This window comes from Lepidochelys olivacea (assembly GCF_965140295.1).
Source record: "Lepidochelys olivacea isolate rLepOli2 genome assembly, chromosome: 1".
NCBI classification, from domain to species: domain Eukaryota; kingdom Metazoa; phylum Chordata; order Testudines; family Cheloniidae; genus Lepidochelys; species Lepidochelys olivacea.
Window position 1 is genome coordinate 206,097,996 of NC_140411.1, and position 22,736 is coordinate 206,120,731.

Below are 22,736 nucleotides of genomic sequence, written 5' to 3' on the forward strand. Positions count from 1 at the left end.
GCCTCACTGGAAAGGCCCCTACCAGGTCCTGCTGACCACCCATACTGCGGTCAAGTGCCAGGGACTCACCAGTTGGATCCACACCTCCCACTGCAAGAAAAATGCCCCTCCTTTGGGCCCAGACGCTGCGAAACCTCGGCCGGAAACCGAGAGCCCAACCCTAAAACACTACCCAAAGAAGCCTCGGTATTGCCTGCGGAAGAGGAAATATTGCCTCGCTTCCAACAGCGAGGTCATCGATTTTCAGACATTTAACCTCTAACTTCCCGTCAACTGCCGTCACAGCCAGTTGGAAATTTGGCCCACTGATAAAGGAGCACAGGAAACATAAGGCCATAATAACTCCTTCCAAGCCCAGTGGTAAGCCTAGCGCCCACTGGCTCATTGCCACCATGACTGAGCCAGCTGCCAGAATAAAAGAATCGACCATGGTGTGCAAGTGGCTTATGCCTTCTATCCGGTTCATGTGTGTAACCATGCTATTTCTGTTATTGCTGAATTTGCATGACACCATTACGTTCTTTTGGACACCCAACATCGCTAACACCCCTGCCACCCCTCCCCTAAGATTCCTGGAAAAAAATAAAAGTTGCCCTATCTGCCTGGGGAGGAACAAAAAGGTCCCTCTCCCATGGGAAACTTGGGAACACCGTCTCAGGTTTGCAGGGAGGCTGGGATAAAAACCTTTACCTCAGTCTCACCCAACAAGTGGCTCAGGCCGCCAACAAATTGCTGAATCTGTTCACATATGCCAGAACACCACCAGGCACAGGGAATCCCAGTGGTAGGGCTACCTGCAGATATATCAGAATGGGGAATGACCGAACAAGCTGGTTATATGTCTATGCAGGAAAAGAATCAGGGCAAAAGGCCCCTGCTATTCGTTAAACGCATAAGTTATTCCCCCCAGCTTTTTGCCCCACTCTGCTACAATTTTGCTTACGCAGATACCGCAAAGGAACATTCTGTGGGATCATACCCTCACTGTCAACACACGCTTGCCTATTTCCCTAACAGCAATTATGGCCAACTCCTAGGGGAGAATGTTACTGCGTCATAATAACAGTAAGTGAAGGCTGGATTATATTCTTCTGGGAAATTGGACGATGCAAAGCTTGGGAGTATTCTTTCCTCAAAATACCCCAGCCTGCACCCCAAACTCCACCCTTGTTTTGACCTCCACCCCCTCCTATCTTTTATTTTTACCCAAATGGTGTAGGCAAAATAAAACAGGTCAGAACATAACCGATGCCTTCCATTCTAGGTGTAACGAAGGGACCAAGCTCATATACCCAACCCTCACCATTCGCGGCCTGTTTTGGCTCAGCAGGAAATGGGCATATAAAACTCTGCCCTGGGACTGAAAAGGGATTTGCACCCTCAGGTACCTTTTTCCAGGGTTTGGGGGGAAAAAAAGGGTCCACCTTTACCACACTCAAACCCGCAATCTGGGCCTACACCAGGTAAGACACAGTTCCCCGAACCCCTTGATCCTACGCCCTACTAAATTGCACCAGGATATCAGAGCGCTAATCCCTTGGCTGGAAGTCAGTAAGTTGAAAAAGGCCATTGTCAACATTTCTGCCACTATGGAACTAATGGGGAATGCTACAGTGGATGCTATTGCCAACTTGCAGACCGAAATCTGCAGCATTTCCCAAATTTCCCTGCAGAATCGCATGGCCTTAGATCTACTCCTGGCCAGTCAGGGAGGTGTCTGTGTCTTGGTAAACTCCACCTGCTGTGCCTACGTGGATAAAAGCCAACAGGTCCTAAGTAATATACATACCATCCAACAGAAGGTAAAATTGTTCCGTAGCGTAGCAGAGGAAAAAACAACTCCAGATTCGGATTTGTGGTCCTGGCTTACAAGCCCCTTGGGTTCGATCGGATATCAAATCTTAAAGGGCCTCCTACTGATCATGGCCCTCCTCACTGCTGTCTATATTATCTTTGCCTGCGGCAAGTGCTGTTGCTCCCTTGTACTCAAAAATGCTTCAGAGTCACTGCACTCTATACCCCAAGAACACAACTACCAGAATGAGGAAATCATAATGCACATGTTAGTCTATGACGCCCTCTTAGGGCCACCAAAGGGTAAGTATGTGACCCTCTGAGCACCAGAGCAGGGAACCTATGCAGCCCATCAGGTACCAGAAAAAGGTAACTATGCAACTCTCCCCCATGTATCCCCTCGTATGCCGCCAAAAGGCAACCATGCAGCCCTCCAGCCCCCCACCCCCCTGCAAAAAAACAGGGGTGCATATGTTGCAGGACTTTTAGGCTTGGAGTTGCGCTAGAAGCGCCAAAGGGGGGAATTGTGGGGGAAAAGTATTGTTGACCTGACCCCATCCCATTCTGTGACAAGATCTATGCACTATATGTAGCCTAGGCAAGAGCGGTAACGCAAGAGACCTACAGGCCTGCATCCTGTAAGACTTTGCTTAAGCTAAGAGCATTTGCATATGCTGGGCCGTGGTATTTTGACCCAGATAACGAACTAGGCCAACCTCTAGCCTAGTTCAAGTCCCTAGCTGTCCATTATATGCAACCGCCCACAAACCTGCAAAAGCCCCTTGACAAAACGTTGCCACAAGCAAACCGCAGATCTTGATAATAACGAAGTGCGTCAGCACCGTGCTAATTATAAAACTGTTTATTTTAGCTCCTTATAAGGCTTTAACAACAATGCTTGAGTGATGAAAAAAATTAAGGAAATGTATCATTTGACTTGGATGTAAAATAACTATATAAAACTGGTATTATAGGAGCAGGACAGAGAGAGACCAGGGTGGCACCTGAGTGTGACCATCTCTGTCTCCCTCTCCCTGCATGCTTGTATTCAATAAAAGCACCTCAGACTGTTTGAACCAAACAAATGGTGTAACTCATTTTCCACAACACAGTGTTTAGCCTCCAACAGATAGGTACAAAAACAACACACACATCTACCTTGAATTCCTTGTGTTATTTGCCCCCAACTGCCAAGAAAAAAAAATATCCACCTAGGGATGCGATGTCGCAAGTAAAGTTTCGGGTGGATTGCTTGGTTTTTGTGAAATTATAGGGCGTTGTGAATCACTCTTGTAACAGGAATATCATATAGCTAGCTTCACCCTTAACTCTGGGTGCACAAGCACCCCCCAAAACTAGAGATGGAAAAATACATTCAAACTATTTCCACAAGTACACCCTTGGATAAAAAGAGATTATATACTTGCTGACCTGTATTCTTAGTCCCCATTTCAGCAATGCATGCTTAAATCCATCTTTGTGCAGCATAGCACCAAAGCACATGCTCAACTATAAGTATGTGCAGAAGAGCTTTGCTGAGCAGGGATGGGCTGCTGAATGGGTCTTAGCTCCCTTTTTGTTCACTTCTTCAAATATCCTAGTTTAGCAGCAGGCATGTTCATGGAAACAGTATATTTATGTTCGGGAACATTTGCAGAAAGTGAATTTTGAACTTGTAATTGTGAGTATCCACACTAATAACCTGAATACTTATAAGTAGCAGTGGTAATAATTTCTGGCGGTGTTCTTGAAGTGTTAGGTGCTTTCCAGATATACAAAAAGGGATGGTCACTGTCCCAGGGAGCCTTTCAAAGGATTACATTCATGCAGTCAGGGAACATAAAACACTCCCATGTGACCTCTGTGTCCAAATCACTGCTGGCCAACACATCTTGAATTTTTAACACTTGCAACAAACCACCCATGAACAAGCTGCAGTTCAAACATTATTTGCAGAAATGATATGGCGAATAATTCCAAATAATTCAACATGAAGAAGCCAGAAACTGCTCACAAAGAGAAATAGAGGTGAAATGCATTAAATAAATTATTTGCTATGAATTATTCACCCACTTCCAATCCTACCATCATTTATGCCATAAAATATATAGGATATACAATGCAACTGAGATAAGTTTCCAGCATTGTTATCTTATGCATTTCCCAGTACTTCTTGATTTTAACCATCCAGCCATAAAACTGCATTAACAGTTTTTCCTGTTTTAAATTTTAAACTTTTTGCTTTCAAAGGGCGGGGGATGAGGAGAGGATGTTCAGATCTGCACTGGTTTGGCTTGGCGATCCCGGGGTGAATACCAGCTCAGATTTAACATGACTGAGATATCACAAGTCATTCACATGAGATTTAAGACCAAAAATAATGGAAATCTTGTGCAATTGGCTGACATAATGAGATTTCCACAAGATTATAGCCACCTACAAATGAGAAAATGCTCCCCTTCTGGTTTTGGCTAATACCCAGGTATTCAAGTCCATCCTCCATGAAACTTTAAGGAGTCTGGATGCTAGGTACTGGATGTGCCGAGTCTCATGAGCCAACTTCAAGGTCCCTAGCCTCTGCCAGAACCTAGGAATGGGCAACAGGGGATGCATCGCTTGATGATTACCTGTTCTGTTCATTCCCTCTGGGGCACCTGGCATTGGCCACTGTCAGAAGACAGGATACTGGGATAGATGGATCTTTGGTCTGACCCAGTATGGCCAGTCTTATGTTCTAATATGTTTCATTTGTAATAGTGGAGACCACCACCGATGACTAAGCAGAGCTGGGGAATTGCTGTCCTCTCACTGCCTAGGATGTCATTACGTGTTGCCTTCTTGCAACTATCCTTCAGGACAAAATTCATGTCTCAACCCAGCAACAAGAGGGTTTCATCATGCCTTCATTGCCACATGGTGACAGTAATACTGCAGACCAAGAGGGAATTCAAAGGGCTTTTTAATTGTCTGACTAGTTGGATGTGCAGGGCACAAGTCAAAGTAGTGAAAATCAGAATTGTTCTACCATGCATTTCAAAACGGGTAACAGCAGCAGATGTTAGTTGTGCCCTCAAGAAAGGGAACACTGCATAGTGGATAACAGCAGGCCTCAAAGACTGGATTCTATTCCTAGCCCTGCTGCGACTTGCCCTGGACAAGTCACTTCCCCTCTCTGTGCCTCAGTTTTCTTATCTATAAAAGGGAGTTCACAGATTCATAGACACCAAGGCCAGAACATACCACTGTGATCTAGTCTGACGTTCTGTATAACACAGGCCAGAGAACTTCCCCAAAATAATTCCCACAGCAGATCTTTTAGAAAACCAATCTTGATTGAAAGATGGTCAGGGATGGAGAATCCACCATGATCCTTGATAAATTGTTCTAATGGTTAATTACCCTCACTGTTAAAAAAAATTATGCCTTATTGGCAGTCCGAATTTGTCTAGCTTCAACTTCCAACCATTGGATCATGTTATACCTTTCCCTGTTAGACTGAATGGTCCATCATTAAAGATTTGCTCCCCATGTAAATACTTACAGACTGTAATCAAGTTACCCCTTAACCTTCTCTTTGTTAAGTGAAATAGATTGAGCTCCTTGAGTCTATCGCTAGAAGCCATGTTTTCTAATCCTTTAATCATTCTCGTGGCAATTCTCTGAACTCTCCCCAATTTATCAACATCACTCTTGAATTGTTGGCAAAAGAAATGGACAGGGTACTCCAGGAGCAGTGGCACCAGTACCAAATATAGCAATAAAATGACCTCACTCCTCCTACTCAAGATCCCCCTGTTTGTGCATCTCAGGATCACATTAGCTCTTTTGGCCACCGCATCACATTGGGAGCTCATGTTCAGCTGATTGTGGGGTCGTGGTGGACAATCTTTTTCAGAGTCACTGCTCTCCAACATGAAGTCCCCCATCCTGTAAATATGGGTACATTCTTGGTTCCCAGACAGATATGTTTACATGTAGCCTTTTAGAACACTAAATTAAGAAAATGTATTTATTTTACATGGAGAGAAGCAGGGCTTAAAACCATGAACGTTTTGTAATCTATATTGACAGCCAAAGGAAAGGCATTATAGAAGTGAAATGTAAAACACTAGCTCCCTTCTCTTCTCTTCCCTTCCCCCCCCCACCCCCCCTCCCACCACCTGGTAAGGAAACAGAATTGTGAACTGGGATATTCACATATAACTAAAGATGGAAACAGTTTTTCAATTCTTTTGTTTTAAAATGTATTTCTAATTTATAAACACAATGTGACTTGTCCGGCCTCTCAACAGTTTTGTGCTTTTTTTCTTTCTTTTTTTTTTAAAAAGCATTTTTGTTCACCTTTAATGAAAAATTACAGTAATTACTGAATTTTTGTAGTTTCAGAAAAACAACACCATGTACTATTTATTTACTGGGGGAGAGGGAGAGAGAAGCACTCAGCATTGGCCTGACTCTGTGCCCATTGAAGTGAATGGTTGTTTCTTGACTGATTTGAATGACAGCAAAGTCAGACTGACACTGAAAGCATTTGAATATGCCACCTGGTCTGCCATTGCACCTATCAGGGCTTAAGAAATCCACCTGGCCATTCACACAGGGCACGTAGGAACCTTTCACTGGCAAGTGTCCTCAATATCTGCACATCCTAAGCTTCCCTTTAAAAAAAAGAAGAAGAAAAAAGAAGATTCTGGCCCTTATAGTTGTGAAAAATAACCTCCCAAATGTGACTTGAATGAATACCCCACTAACGGGACAACTTTACAATTAAACACCATACACAATAAACGCACGACTGTTTGACTTCTTTTGAAATGGCAGTAGGCCTCGTCTCACATGCCTGTCGCCCTAGCTAGTAGAGAGACATGGTAGGTGAGGTAATACCTTTATTGGACCAACTTCTATTGGTGAAAGACAAGCTTTCAAGCGACACAGAGCTCTGATTCACCCTGGTTAGTAGGCATAGTCCTTGGACAAAAAGGTGTCATGTACACATACCAAGAATAACTAGGCACTGTATTATGATCCTGTGATACTTCTAGAGTACTTAAGGTTTGCTGGGTTTTTACAAACAAAAGATACAGGTGAATGTCTCTAAGCAGCCTAAGTGGTTTAGGAGCCTATTTCTCATTGACTTTCACTGCCCAAGTCACTTTTGAAAATGAGACTTTAGGAACCAAAGCCACTTACATGATTTTGAAGATTTTACCCATGAGCTCTTTTGAAAATTCCATTCCCAGCCCCCAGCCCAAAGAGTTTATAATCTAAATCAGATTTATCCCAGCAAGAAATTACATTAAACACAGGGAGGGATGAAGGAGAGGAGAGTTATAGCCGTGCCAGACTGAAAAAAAATAGGATCTGGGCTTTGTGGTGTTGACACTTGTTGGTGCCTCTGCTTTTCATTTATTTTTAAATTAATCTAAACTCAATTTTTCAAAGGAGACTGAGGGAGCTAGGAGCTCATTTCCCGTAGGTGCCTTTGAAAATCCCAGCTTTACTAGACTTTACAGATACTTTTTGATGGCAGGGCTGGGGAGTGGATAGCATGGAAAGGCTTGGGTTGAGGCAGAGGGGGGTCAGCCCTGGAAGGTTCACTGAAAAAGCCTTAAAATGGGGTTTGGAAGAGGAGTGGAAGGTTTGATGGAACACAGGGCTAGGGAGGAGACCCTCTTGTACAATAGTCTTTGGCTTTTCAAGAGAGCAGACTTAAAACAGAGGAGCCCCCATCCTTTGTATCAGTGCGCTGGCCTAAGACATCCAACTAACCTGCACAACATTCAAACAGAAAAAACCAAAATGATATCATCAACCTGAGGGCACAGAGAGCCTCCTGGTGTGCTCTAAAGTCTAAAAACATTCTGATGGTCAGCAATGGGGACAGACTTCCAAAGCCAGGGCACTGTGACCCACAGAAGCGGAGCACCAGGTTCTGACAGCCAAGATACTCGAGCAGATCTCAAATGTCTCAGCAGAACATAAGGAAAGCGTCTCTCTCTAAAATACGCGTCTCATGCCAAGTAGGGCATTACACATTGCTTTAGCACCTTGAATTGCCCCCAGAAGGCAAAAGAAGTCAGCAGAGGGCAAGGAGCACTGAGCTGTAGCTCACGAAGGCTTATGCTCAAATAAAATTAGTCTCTAGGGTGCCACAAGTACTCCTTTTCTTTTAACTGTCATACACTTACAGCTCCCCATTCAGAAGGCAGCCTCACAGGATACTCTGAAGAAGGGTCACTGCTGTAATCCAGCCTGGAGGTGACAAAGGTATGGCTGATAGAAAGAAAATGCCAAGATTTGATTTAGCAATTGCAGGTTTTCTATAAATACCAAAAATCAATAACTATCTACTAGCCGTTGCCATTAAAACTCAAGAGGGAAAGAATTAGGTGTTCACTGCTTAAGCAAATCAATGGGAAGTTGTGATTAAAGCACAGGACTGCGAGTCGGGAGATGCAAGATCTAGTCTTGGCTCTGCCACCCTCATCCTGTGTGACCCTGGGCAAGTCAGTTCCTCCCCCTCTCTGCCTCAGTTTCCCCAGCTACAGAACTGGGATGACAATAATTGATGGCCTCACCCGGGTAGTCAAAGAAATATTTGATTGACATGTGTGAAGTATTTTGAAACCCTCAAATGGAAGGAACTAGAGAGGTCCAAAGTATTAGTAGCATTAAATATCTGTAAATATAAAACTAAAATTTCTAGTTAATTCAGCCTGGCCTTAAAGTTACAGCTGAAAGCCCCAGGACACCAGAGTGTGTTGGGCTGCATGGATACAACAGGACATCACAGATGCATCCACTTTCAAATGGCACGCAGTGTCCTTGGGAGCCTACCTGTGTAGTTAGCCAGCCATTGACACAGTAGTGATGCTCTCTACTTAGCTGGTATCTAACACAGTGGGTTGAAAGGATCTGTTCTATTTAATCTGTGGCTTTTAAAAAACCTGTGTGGTTTAGTACACCACTGTGGGGTAGTTTTCAAAAACCCTGTGGGGGCTTCTTTCCTGGTGCTCTTCATCTCCTACACCAAAGTTGTTAACAGCAACAGACAGTATGTACGCTCTTGACACGAATGCAACAGGCACCCACCTCCAAAATCTATTGGGGAGCAGGACCCCAGGCCTTATTGACGGAGGATCCTACTTCATGTTTTTGAGTGCTGTACAAATACTTCTGTACCTCTGTGTGAGACAGGAAGGTATTACCCTGTGGTATAGGCAGGGAGACAGAGGGCCAAATTCAATTTGCAGCAAGGCTAGTGTGAGCAGCTGCATCTCCCAGGGAAGTCTCTGGGTCACACTCAACAGTGATATAAACCCTGTTGTTAATCACACACCCTGCACCCATTGAAGTAAGTGGCAAAACCCCCAAGATCTTCAGTGAGTGCGCAGGAGCTAGCTGTAAGCTGGTCAGAAGATGGAAGAAGGATCTGTCTGTGGAAAGCACCTACAGCGCATTCTGAATCTCAGGAAGGATAAGGGAAAGTATCCTCCTGTTGCTTTCCACACTCCCTCCCCACCTTAGGGTGACACATTCATTTTTCAAGCCCACTGCATGCCACATTGTTGCCAGACACACTCATTTGCCAGCTATACCCAATATGTAGTTTACAGCAGGCTTTCTGCCAGTACGAAATTGGACTCGGAGTGTAGAAGAGGTAGCACAATAAGTGAGCAGTGGCAGTTAAGAATACAGCCCAGGCTGCCTGATTCCCAGTCCTGTGCATTAGCCAGCAGACTCCTTGTCCCCTCACGCCCAGTATCATTGCTGCTACAGCTCAGTTTCTGCATAAGCAGAGTAAGAGGGCCTAAAAGCAGCTAAGGAGCCCACAGCACACTGGCTTCCCTTTATCTGAGGCTGGCCACCGCCTCCTTCTGCTGCAGTCACTTGGCAAGCACACATCTCTCTGATTCAGCAAGAAGCCAGTGCCTCTTGTCAATTACTTCAAGAAACTGCTGATTCTGGAAGGGCTATTTCAACTAGCATGCAGCAGGATTATATGGAGACTGAACTCCCCTCTTGCCCAGAGAGGTAACCCCTCCAGAGCAGGGCTGCAGCAAATTGGCAGGGCAGTACTGTGGCGCCGGAGGGGGGACGGGGTGGGGGGCAGGAAAGAGTCCACTTGGCTGCTGCCCATGCTGTTCCTGTTCTGTGGATAAACAGAGAATTGCTGACAATCTGGCATGATAGAGACTTAAAATATGGTTTTAAATTGTGACTGGGAATAGTGACGAGAAAGCAGGATGGAAGAAAAAAGTAGAGAATAGATAGAGGACTTACAAAAGACAGAGACAAAGTGTGCCCCAAGAGTACTAGCAAAAGCCCTATGAATACAGCATTACTGCCACACCATCCCGCAGAAAAAGACACACTTATGGCTTGTACCATGGACATCAGCAGCCTGGAAATGGAAGGCCCTGACTGTGGATGAGCCCAGCCGTAGGGGCCCCAGGTACACCAGCTGTTTCAGGGGCAAAGGGAAGGGTTGCCCTTGACAAACCAAACCAAAAACAGGATGATTTGCACAGGGACTGAGGCTATTCTGTCCCTCTGCCAAGTAGCCAAGCTCTCTGTGGTCTGTCCTGGCTACCAGCTCCTGACAGCTAGCTAGAAGGTCAACTGCAGCCCCTCTAAACTACCTTCTCATTGCTCCATAACTAACAAAGAGGCTAATGCAGCTAGTGAGGCAAAGGACACTCAGATTATTCAGGCAGCCTGAGTTGCCCTGAAGCCCTTGGCATAGTCGCTCACAAGTGGCTTCATTAAAACAACATATTGCAGGCTTTTCTGTGGTAAAAAATAAAAATAAAAAAAATTACGCTCTTCCCAAAATGCATCAGACATCATATACACATAATACCATGAAGATGCAGCATGTCTGGGTAGAGAACAGCAGCCCAGCAGAGAGCACGCTGCACGTGGCAGGAGGAGACATTTTGGCCAAGAACACCAAGGTAAAGCCCTGGAACCTTTTGCATCCAAGCAATCATACGGAAGTCAGGACCTTGGTTTTTAAGACTTCAGCCCAAAGACCAACAAACAGTACACTGCATGGAACTCAGTTTATCTCCTTCACGAGGCTGAAGAACTGTAGAGAGTGCCCTGGAGTCAGAACCCATGGTTCTAGGGAGTCGGAGTATTTAACATTTGATGCTTAGGATCTATTCTAAACCATCCCCTCTGGCATGATATAACTGCTGATTTCCACAGAGCAGAGTATTGTACAGCTGAATAAATAAGTCACAGAGCATGAGGGTGCATATGACCAGGGTTTCACACAGTTTAGGGTCCTGTGGCTGCTGAATTTGCTACAGAACACAGCCATCTCTGGAAAGCCAACAGGTGCAGAGAGGCATTCAACTCTGACTAAGACATCGTCTAGGGATGCCAGTAATACAGAACTACTGCTGTATCCAGTGTAGGATTAACTGACGAACAGCTCAACAGCACAAAGTTAAATTCTGTAAGAAGTAATAAGTGATATGTTAAATCTAAACAGGCACAGGGCTTATTAAAATAATAGACGTACTAATATAAGATACCAATGCAAGAAACTCAAAACCAAAACTGAATGAATTAGAATGCCTGCTAGCTGAAGAGAACTTTGACTTAATAGATATTACTGAGAGGTGGTGGGATAACAAAAATAATAAAAAACCCAACAATAAATCATAGAAGATTAGGGTTGGAAGAGACCTCAGGAGGTCATCTAGTCCAACCCCTTGTTCAAAGCAGGACCAACACCAACTAAATCATCCCAGCCAGGGCTTTGTCAAGCCAGGCCTTAAAAACCTCTAAGGATGGAGATTCCACGACTTCCCTAGGTAACCCATTTCAGTGCTTCACCACCCTCCTAGTGAAATAGTGTTTCCTAATATCCAACCTAGACCTCCCCCACTGCAACTTGAGACCGTTGTTCCTTGTTCTGTCATCTGCCACCACTGAGAAGAGCCGAGCTCCATCCTCTCTGGAACCCCCCTTCAGATAGTTGAAATCAGCTACCAAATCCCCCCACCCCCTTCTCTTCTGCAGACTAAACAAGCCCAGTTCCCTCAGCCTCTCCTCATAAGTCATGTGCCCCAGCCCCCTAATGATTTTTGTTGCCCTCCGCTGGACTCCACAATTTGTCCACATCCTTTCTGTAGTGGGGAGACCAAAACTGGAAGCAATACTCCAGATGTGGCCTCACCAGTGACAAATAAAGGGGAATAATCACTTCCCTCGAGAAACAGAGTAGAACAAAGTATGGACACAAAGCCCAATCCACCAAAACCGTAAGTATACTGATAAGGCCCTGTTAGTGACCCCCTGATCAGGAAAAAGGTATAGACTGTACAGTATTGAGAGATCAAAAAAAAGCCTAACAAAAGAGCAATAGTGGGTGACTTCAGCTACCCACATGTAAACTGGTTCAATCTCAAGGGTTAGAGAAACATTTTCTCAACATCTTAAACAATGCTTCTTGGAACAACTAGTTCTAGGGCCACTAAGAATAGAGGCTACTTTTGACTTATTACTAAGTTATACAGGGGCCTCGCGGCCCCTTTAAAAACTTTAAAAAGGGATATTTTAAAAGCAATGAGGAAGCAGGTTCAAAAGAACCCAGCTTCAAAGTAGAGAAATTAAAGTCCTTACACTTGGCATGAAGACTACTTAAGCAACCATAACACAATCACAGAAGGTACGTATGCCCCTAAGAAAGGCAAGCAAATACACTGTGCAATTAAATGGTAAGGTACAGGAAGTTATTTGAGCCAGTGAGGTATCCTTTATAAGATGCTAACTAGTAGAACTAAGAGCAAAACTGAAAACAATAATCCTTTAAATATATCAGAAGCAGGAAGCCTGCATTATGAACAAAGGCGTTGATAGACTTATCAGGTAGTAAAAAGAACAATTAAGGGGGGTAAGGACATTGCAGAGAAGCTAAATGATTTTTGCATTGGTCTTTATTACACAGGATTCTGGGGAAGATTCCTACCGCAAAACTGCTCTTTTCAGAAAATAAGATGAGACAGTGTTAGAGACTGAGACGTAAGAAGAGGAGGTGATGGAACAAACTGCTAAACTGATGAGCAACAAGTCACCTGGACTAGACAGTCTGATCCAAAAGGGCTGAAGAAAATTATGCAATCTATTGCTAAAGTCAGCTGCTAGAGGAAGATAGTAAATGGTGTACCTATCTTTAAAGAAGGTGCCGGGGTTATTCCAGGAGTTACAGCCCCATTGGCCTTATTTTAGTATCAAGCAAATTGGCTGAAATGATAGTGAAAGCTAGAATTATAAAGCACCCAGATGAACATTATAGGGACAAACCAGCACAGTGTCTGTAAAAGGAAACCATGCATCTCCAGTCTACTAGAATTCTTTGAAAATGTCAACAAAACAGTGGATAAAGGGGACAAAGTCCCTCAGCAACGAGGTGAAAGGTAGTGTTTTGCACATTAGGAATGTACTAAAGAGACAAAAAAACAGAGCTGGGCTAACAATCAATGTTCAGTAATGTAAATGATCTTCACAGGGGTGCCATAAGGCCCCATACCAGGATTGGCGTAATTCAATACGTTCATGAATGACCTGGGAAAGGGGGACGAGCAGTAAGGTGGCAAAATTTGCAAGCGATAAAATGATTTAGGTTAGTTGAGACAAAAGAAGGCTGTGAGGAATTTCAGAGGGGTCTAATAAAGCTAGGCAAACAGGCAGCATGGTGATGGAGGATGAAATTCAATGTTAGCAAATGCAAGGTAATACAAACTTAAAGGAATCATTTGAACTACTCGTACATATTTAATTTAACTGTAATCCCTTGGGGAAATTACCTTGGTGTCATCGTGGACAGCTCAGGGCAAACATGTTGTTCAGTGCACAGCAGCAGTCAAACAAAATGTTAGGATGTCTAAATAATGAGATGGAATATACTGAAAATAGAAATGCCATTATGAAAATTGATTGCATCCCCTCAACGAGAATACTGTATTTACTTCTGGATGCTTTATCTAAAAAATATAGCAGAAACTGAAGAGTTTCAAAAACGGGCAACAAAAACGTTTATAGGTCAGGAGAAACTTCCTTATGATGTTAAGATTAGGACTGTTCAATTTAGAGAGGAGCTATAGAAGAAAAGGATAAGCTAGAGACAGATAAGATACTGAGTGGTACAGAAAACACAAACCGAGTGGTGCTTCTATTTACTCTCATAACAGAAGGATAAGGGGATGTTCAATGAAACACTTCATTATTATTAGTTTATTTTTTGCACAGCACATAATGAACCTATGGAACTTATTACCACAAGTTATCACTAAGGCCAAGAGCTTAGCAGGATCCACAGTGGATTACACATTTATAAGGATAATGAGAACAACAACAGTTGTGTTAGGTAGAATACTATACACACACACTCACAATAAATCTCCCTGCTTGAGAGCTTAGTAAGCCAACCTCTAACTAATGGGGGTCAGGAAGAAATCTCCCATTTGCCATTCTGATATGGCATGCCAGCCCTCTGACCTGGGAGGGGTGTGTGAGTGAGGGGAAAGTATTTCACTCCAACAGTCGAGATAATTGAAGAGTCTGCAAGTTTGTTTTCAGTTGCGGTAACAATCTTGCTTTTGAACAAGAGGGACCTTTGTGCTTGTTGTTTTCTGGATGGAAAGGGCTTTCCTGAGAGAAGAACAGATTTTGGACTCCTTGGTCCCTTTCTGCTGTTAAAGGGAATATGTAATTTACTTTATTTTGAGACATGAGAACTTCAAAATGTGGCTTGCCTGCTTGTCTCAAGAGCCCTTCTTAAAGTAACAGAGGGTTGAAGGAAAAGGATGTGGCCTTGACAAGGCAGAAGAAGATTTTAGGAGCTACACCTGGAGTGTTGTTTACATTCACGGCCCAGTGACAGGGCTGCCCTCAGCAATAAGACAGCACCAGGGAACCTCTTGACTTAATGCACATTATTAACTAAACTGCCCATTGTGAGGTTTCTTGCACCCTCCCTCGAAGTGTCTGGTATTGGCCACTGTTAGAGACAGGAGACTGGCCTCTGTGGACCACTGCTGTGATCCTGTATGACAGTTCTTATGCTCACTGCTGCAGAATTGTGCCTCCAAACCCACACTTCCATCTCTTTAAAGTTACACTTCCAGCTCTTGTGTTTTGAAGAAAACCAGTGCATGGATGTAACTGACCAGAACATAGACACCAACTTTCCACTGATGATGCAAAAGAAGATGTAGAATCCAACTCACACTCTTGTCATTATTGTCTCAAAAAGACTAACTAGAGACAGACAAAAAAAAAAAAAAGACACCATGATACTACTTTCTATCCTTCAGTGAGCGATCTGACTCCTCTGATACACACAGGGCTCAAATAGACAGGATGGGACATTTTTACATAGTCATTTTTCAGAGCAAAAGTGCACTTTGATTTATCTGCATGCAAATGAGTATGTGCACAGCAGGGAGATATGACTCTACATGTACATGAGTAATAAATTGCTGTGTCAAATCTACTAGTTCTGTTCTGATTCTCTTCCAACTGTTCCAGAAGGCAAAAAACAGGGGGCATGGGGGGGTTTAAATGCAAAATTAAGAGACTTCAGACTACACCATCCACCCATTTTGTGGGGAGCTGGACTCTACGTAGATATGAATAATGAAGGACACGTAACATGGCATGCATGTAAGAAGTGTTTGCATGCCTGAGTCCGAATAGAGGAAGGGAAGGAGGATGAAGAATGCTGGACCAATCAATACTAAAAATAGCAAGATAACTGCTTCCAAATATCACCAGTCATGAGGGGAGGGCAGGTTTCTTGGGGTATTTTTAAACTGCACCTGCCTTAAAAAAAAAATCAAAAGAAATAACTTAAGTAAACTCTAGAGCCGGAATGGACATAACAGTGACCACCAAAACCAAGCAGATAAATCAGTTATGTAGAGTAATCAGTTCACTGTACATAACTAATAATGGTAAATTCTTAGCATGATCTTTAGAAGCATGAAACTTCTACAAGGGAGAAGTGGTCTGAAGGCAGTATGGCCCAGGGGATACAACACTGAACAGATACTCAGGAAACCTTGGGCCTTTGCCCAGTTCTGCCACTGGCCTGCTGGGTGACCTCGGACAATCACTTCACCCATCTCTGCCCCAGTTTCCCCATATGAAAAATGGGGATCATGATACTGACCCCCTTTGTAAAGTGCTTTGAGATCCACTAATGAAGAGCGGGGTATTATTATTACTATTATATTATTAATACTTTATTAACACTTGATTGGGAATCAGGTACTCCTGAGTTCTAAGAAGCAGAGCTGGGAGGAGGCCCTATGTGATACTGAGCAAGTCACTTCCCTGCTCTGTGCATCAGTTTCCCCATCTGTAAAATGAGTATAATGATCATGCCCTCCCTTATCAAACAAAAGTGTCGGGAGAACTCATTGGATAATATTTGTAAATTACCATGTTAATACTAACTAGGATTTACAAGAAGGGAATTTTCTTCATTACACCTCTGTCTGTTAACATCCGGAGGCTAAATTTCACTCTGGACTGTTATAAAAGGAAAGCAGAATTATTGCTCAACAAGAAGAAAACTACAAAGAATAGATTCTCAGTGTGTGCATTTCTCCTTGAAATACATTGTGTTAAAAGCACTTTACTGTTTTTTAAAAAAAGCACAATGATAGTAGCATCCTGCTAAATATAGATGAGTCACCACAATTTAGTAGTTAAGAATACCATTAGAAATATTGCTTATCCTGCCACATGCATTTAACATTCTCTAGTGGTTAGAACTTGGACCAAGGAGCCAGGACTATTTGCCTCTATTCATGGCTCAGACACTGACCTTGAGCAAGACCTTAAAACCCCTTTGTGCCTCAATATTGCCATCTGTAATATTGGCATAGTGCTACTCACTCACATCTCAGAAGGAAGCGGAGAAATAATTTGCAAGTTTCTTAAGATGTTTATGCAATATTTGGAATATTCAAATTGTTACAGAAAAGCTATATATAGTTGGTCTTGAAGTGCTTTGAGATCCCACAATGACAGACATCCTATAAATGAAAAACTGTTTGAAGAGTTGTCAAGGTTCCTTCCCCACTCTGAACTCTAGGGTACAGATGTGGGGACCTGCATGAAAGACCCCCTAAGCTTATTGTTACCAGCTTAGGTTAAAAACTTCCCCAAGGTACAAACTTTGCCTTGTCCTTGAACCCTATGCTGCCACCACCAAGCGTGTTAAACAAAGAACAGGGAAAGATCCCACTTGGAGACGTCTTCCCGCAAAATATCCCCCCAAACCCTACACCCCCTTTCCTGGGGAAGGCTTGATAAAAATCCTCACCAATTTGTACAGGTGACCACAGACCCAAACCCTTGGATCTTAAAAACAATGAAAAAAAGCAATCAGGTTCTTAAAAGAAGAATTTTAATTAAAGAAAAGGTAAAAGAATCACCTCTGTAAAATCAGGATGGTAATTACCTTACAGGGTAATCAGATTCAAAACATAGAGAATCCCTCTAGGCAAAATCTTAAGTTACAAAAAGACACAAAAACAGGAATATACATTCCATTCAGCACAGCATATTTTACCAGCCATTAAACAAAAGGAAATCTAACTCATTTCTAGCTAGATTACTTACTAACTTTACAGAAGTTCTGAGTCTGCCTTCCTGATCTGTTCCCGGCAAAAGCATCACACAGAGAGACAGTCCCTTTGTTTCACGCCCCCCCCCCCGCATCCTGATTTGAAAGTATCTTGTCTCCTTATTGGTCATTTTGGTCAGGTGCCAGTGAGGTTATCTTAGCTTCTTAACCCTTTACAGGTGAAAGGGTTTTGCCTCTGGCCAGGAGGGATTTTATAGCACTGTATACAGAAAGCTGGTTACCCTTCCCTTTATATTTGTGACAAGAGTACTGAGAGAAAAGAGATGAAAAGTCAGTTATGCCCATTTTCCAAAAGAGGGGAGGAAGCCTTTTGGAGAAGGCCAAGAGTGGGTTAATGCATTTGGGTTTACCTCTAGAAAACAGGTCAGGTCACAAGTGAAATAATATATCTACACAGTCAGGAAGCCATGCAGTTTGACACAAACAGCAGTCTGTTCAGACGATACGCAAGGATAGACGAGCAAGGGGCACTGTCCTCGGACCACAACTCAGGAGCTGTAGCAGAGCCAGGAGTGAGAGGGAGCAGGCCTGCAATAGAAGCAGGTGTTGTATGGCAGGGCTAAAGTGCGCTACCAGAGCTGCGTAAAAGGAGTCCAAGACTGGACTAAAAGAGCACAAGGTACTGCAGATCAAGACAAATGGTGTAGAACTGTGTGAGAAGCTGCAGAGCAGTTGCTGGGACTCTGGCAGACTCTATGCGGTGCTGTCAGTCCCTCCGTCTTGAGAGCCCGCACTGCACGTGCACAGTTAAACACGTTCACCTGTTGCAACACAACATCACATGATTGAAACCTCATTTTGTTAAAAATGAATCTTCAATTTAGCTGTTCCCAATGTGTGATTTCTAACACATTTGAAAATTTGCAATAAGCTATTACTGGCAACATAGCGGGATTGCTTTGCAAGCATAGGTTTTGTTTAAGCTTTAAACAGAATTCCCTCATTACTTTTCATATACTCCACTAGGGGGGCTGAATGTCCAGTAACATTTGTATAAATCCCCCTTAATGCTTTACAGGGAAACTAAAGATACCCATACTGCATGCTCCTCAGGGCAGGGAGAATATTATAAGCCTAAACAAAGCTGCACACTAGCTCTCATGAAACGGAATCACCACTTTTCCACAAAACAACATAAATTAAAGGGGCTATGACACCGGGTTCTCATCAGGCAATTCCCTAAAAAGTTTGACCATACCATGTCATAGGTGTAAAGTGATTGGGTGCAAGGAGACCCTTGGAGGTTCCAGCCTCAGTCCAAATATCACCTTGAATCAAACATGCCAAACCCGTGAAAAAAGCACAGAAATTGGGCTTGTTTTTGGCTTAATTGGCTTGTGAATTGCTTGTCGCCTAGTTTTTGGCTTGTAGCTTTTAAAAAAAAAAATTGGCTCCCAGCAAGCAGGGGCAAGGAGGGGAGAGAGTAAGGGGTGCACAGCAGGCCCACCACAGTCCCAGATGGCAGGCCAGGGGGAAATCTAGACACAGAGTGTTGGGGTTCCCAGGGATTGCCTTGTTTTGAAATGGGATTAGCTTGATTTTTGGCTTACTGTGAAAACCAGGGTGCTTATTTACCACGTGTGGCTTGAATGTGAGCCAATCTCCCTGTTCTGTAAATAAAATCTTTTATTTAAAGGTAAATTTGTTATGTCAAGTAGTATCTATCAACATTGTACAGTAAAATGAAAGCCCCAGAATAAATATTGGTTAGATCCTTTACCATGTAAAGAGATAGTGAAGTGCAACTCAAATTTGTCCCCAAAATTAGAGTTTGTAATAAACTTATACAAAGATCTCACATTAATAGAAATGTTTTCATTATTCCCCCTCCCCAGTAATTTGGGGGACGGGAAGAAAGGTTCTATTTAAACAATCATACTGTTCTTTTGTTTGTAGCCCAAACACTGCAGCATTGAGAAACTAATCCCTGAAGTTGTTTTCACTTTCATCATTATCCAAGCTAAGAAAAATTGAAAAAGTAAACAAACAACATGAATAGTACTTCCTTTTCAGGGGTAATCAATTATTTTTTGTCAAGGTCCAAATTTCTTCAAAGAATAGTCAATGTCCAGACTCCAGAGAAAATACAAAAATAATAATGGTAATAATAAGTAAATAAAAAGATTTCAGAGTCCCTTCAAAAGCATATGATGGTCCAGATTTGTCCTGCAGTCTATTGACTATCCCTGCCCTATTTAATCTAAAACGTTTTTAGTAAAATGGGTAAGAAAATATATTGTAAACAAACTCTCTTTTTAAGCTGACAGGAAAAAATGTTCAATACAACCTAATTTAGGCTCCTAAATCACTTTTGAAAATTGGACTTTGGGTTTTAAGTCACTTCACCAGGTTTGAAAACTGTACCCAGTATCCGAGAGGAACTATACCTTAACAGGCCCTAAACTATGGAGAGGGAAAGGACCATTGCTTATCAGAGACAATTCTGGCTCTCCAGTCTGCCTGCTGCTGAAAAGAGGGCATAACTAACTGATCAAGGGATGAGTGTGGAAATTTCTGTTCTTGACAGACTCTTATATTGTTCCCATCACCTTGGTATCTGAGCACTTTCCAGTGGTGCATTAAGTGATGTAACTAACATCTTGTGCATAGTTTGAGCTCTCTCTCCCCCTACTCTAGAGGAGAGCTGTGAATGCAAAGTAGATAGCATTTCGTTTTGGTAGGGGTATGGGTTAGGGTTGTCTTGTTAACTGTACATGCTGCTCTGTGTTTATGTGAGAGAAGGCAGCTGGAGAAATGCACCTGCAGCTGAAGGTACTGGTGAGGGTTGTGATGATCTTTAGTCTCGTGTGGGAGTTCCTACCACGGTCTTGGACCAAGCCCCTGAGAAAGCTCTTTTTCCCTCACAGACAAGCTTTACCCCTACTGGTAGAAAGTTGCCTGGGGAGAAAAGTTGTAAATCACGATCTTCATCCTGGAGCTTTAAGCAATCTTTGAGCTAGGCTGGGGCCAGGCCATTGAGCATGAAGCGAAATACTTTAAAGCAAGTTCAAGAGCCCAACAGAAAACGCTCCTGGGAACACAGCGGAGAGACAGGAAACGGACCACACTCCTCTCCATGTCTGGTTGCGATATAATAACTCCATCAGACCCACCTGCGTTACAAACGACCACAGGAGCAACCGCACACTTCCCGTTCCCTATAAATAAGCCAAGGCGGGGCAGCCGCCTGGGCACAGATCAGAACGTCTCCGTCCCTCTGACAAGGGCCCCCCCTTCCCCTGGCGGAACAGCCCGGGGCTCGGGAAGCCCGGGTGGGGAGGGCGGCGGATCAGCCCCTCGCTGGGACTTCCAGCCAACTTGCTTAGCTCACCCCTGCAGTGGGGAAGCGGACAGCGCCCGGGTGCCCAGCCGGCGCGCTGCCCCGTGCCCTGCTCAGCGATGCCACCCTCCCAAGCCCAGCACCCTGCGCCTAGTGGGCGACCGCTTCCCCCTCGCCCGGCCCGGGCCCCGAGAAAGTTGGGAGTTCAAGTCCCGCCCGGGCTCGGAGCGAAGTCGGAGGGCCGGTGCCCCCGCGCCGCCCTCCCCGCCCAGGGCGGCACTCACCTCGCAGAGACAGGAGCGCAGCCAAGGGGCCGACCCACAGCCCCCAGCCGCCGGAGCCCCTCGGAGTCATGCCGGGCAGGGAGACGGGCTCAGCCGGCATCTCGCGCCCCCTCCCCGAGCAGCGGCGGCTCCGCGCCCGGCTGCCAGCCCCCCAAGTCCAGCCGAAGCCCCCGGGGGGGCGCAGGCGGCGGCTGCCCCGGCCCCAGGTGCGCTCAGCCGCCCGGAGCTCCCAGCCTGGGCTGCTCCCGCTGCAGCCGCTGTCCCGGGACCGCCCGCCTGCACCGCCCGCTCCCCGGGAGGCTCTGGAGCTCCGGAGCCCCGGCAGCCCGGGGACGCCGCCAGGCTCCGAACCGGCCCGAGAGCGCAGCCTGGCGGCCCCGCCGAGCTGCAGCAGCCCGCCTCCGGGATGCCACCCAGCCCCGCACCGCAGGTACCCCGGGCTCCGCTCCGCCCGAGCGCCTGCCTCACGCCGCCGGGGGCTCTGCTGCTGCTGCTGCTGCGGCTCGGCCGGGGCGCCGAGCTGTCGCCCCAGAAGCTGGAGAACCGCACAAACCAAAAGCGCAATAAAACTGCAGGGCGCATCCCCCCCTCCCCTCCCCTCCCTTCCCTTCCCTTCCCCCAAGAGGCGGGCTTCTTTAGAGCTGCACGCTGCTCTATCCCCCTCAGCCCGCCACCCACCCGCTGCCCAGCACAGCTGGCTCCTAGAAAGCCAAAGGCTGCTTTTCCCTAGCCCGAAAACACTGGCTGCCCAAACTTCGGCCGAGCACTTGCCAGAAGCCCAAAGGGCCGCTCTGAGCCTGCAGGTTTCAGCCCTGCTCCGGCTGCACCACCTCAAGCTGGTCTAAGATAGGGTGGCCCCTGGAGACAGCACCCTCCAGTGACTTAGTCAGCGATGTGCCAGCTTTATGACACTGAAATCCGGGCACTGCAGCGACAACTGTGCCATGCCTTGTTGCCAGCCCAGTGCCCAGCAAAGGTCCCTCCCTGCAGGTGATACTCCATCTTCCTCCAAGTCATCGCCCTGCCTGGCTCGGTTCAAGAGGGAGCATCAGGCCCATAACAGCAGAAGGCACATGCCCACATCTTGTTTTCGTGCATAGAGACCAGGCATTCCAACATGTGATGCTCCATTTTGGTCCAAGCTAAGATGCAGCTCCTCACAAACCAGTCCTGCCTTGTCCCTCCTTGCAATTCTCAATTTTTTTAATCCCAGCAGGCATATGGCCTCCTGTGGAACAACAGGGCCCAGCTTGTGATGTGCCAGCCCAACCTGAGCAGAGGCTGTGGCTTGTGGCGATGACACTCTTAGCTAGCCCCTGTGCTATTTCCCTCTTAGGGTCTGTGCAGTTCTGGAAGGAAGACTGTATTGGGGGACTCACTGCCTCCAAGGCTTGCACCTCTGTATTAGTGGCTTGGGTAGGCCACACTGGACTTGTCTGGACCAGTAGTCTCTGCACTACCCAACTTCAAGTGGCATCAATGCCATGGGCCTAATTTTCCGAGGTATTGTGCACAAACAATTCCAAGTCAAGTCAATGGGAGATACAGGTGTCACGGACCTCAGATAATCAACCAAGGTATTACTGAAAATAAAGTGAATTGGATTGCTGAGCCAGCAACGCTGTGTAACCTGAGAAACACCAAAAAACATCAAGCAGGGTAGAGATGCCACGGCCCTGGGCAGGGGAGACTGACACTGCTCTTA

General features: G+C 45.1%; 1 protein-coding gene across 2 annotated transcripts in view; it reads right to left on the reverse strand.

Annotated features, from left to right (window-relative positions):
- Positions 1 to 21,557, reverse strand: part of IGSF11 (immunoglobulin superfamily member 11) — a 149,506-nt gene extending 127,949 nt beyond the window's left edge. Inside the window, exon 1 of one of the 2 annotated variants that reach the window (XM_084637762.1) lies at positions 21,466 to 21,557. Coding sequence is in view for 1 of the 2 variants with exons in the window: in XM_084637761.1 (XP_084493887.1) it covers positions 21,032 to 21,131 (100 nt within the window). In the remaining variant the exon portion in view is untranslated. Of the gene's footprint in view, positions 1 to 21,031; positions 21,318 to 21,465 lie in introns of those variants that run through there. The other variant, XM_084637761.1, reaches the window with a different exon arrangement.
- Positions 21,558 to 22,736: the final 1,179 nt, after the last annotated feature.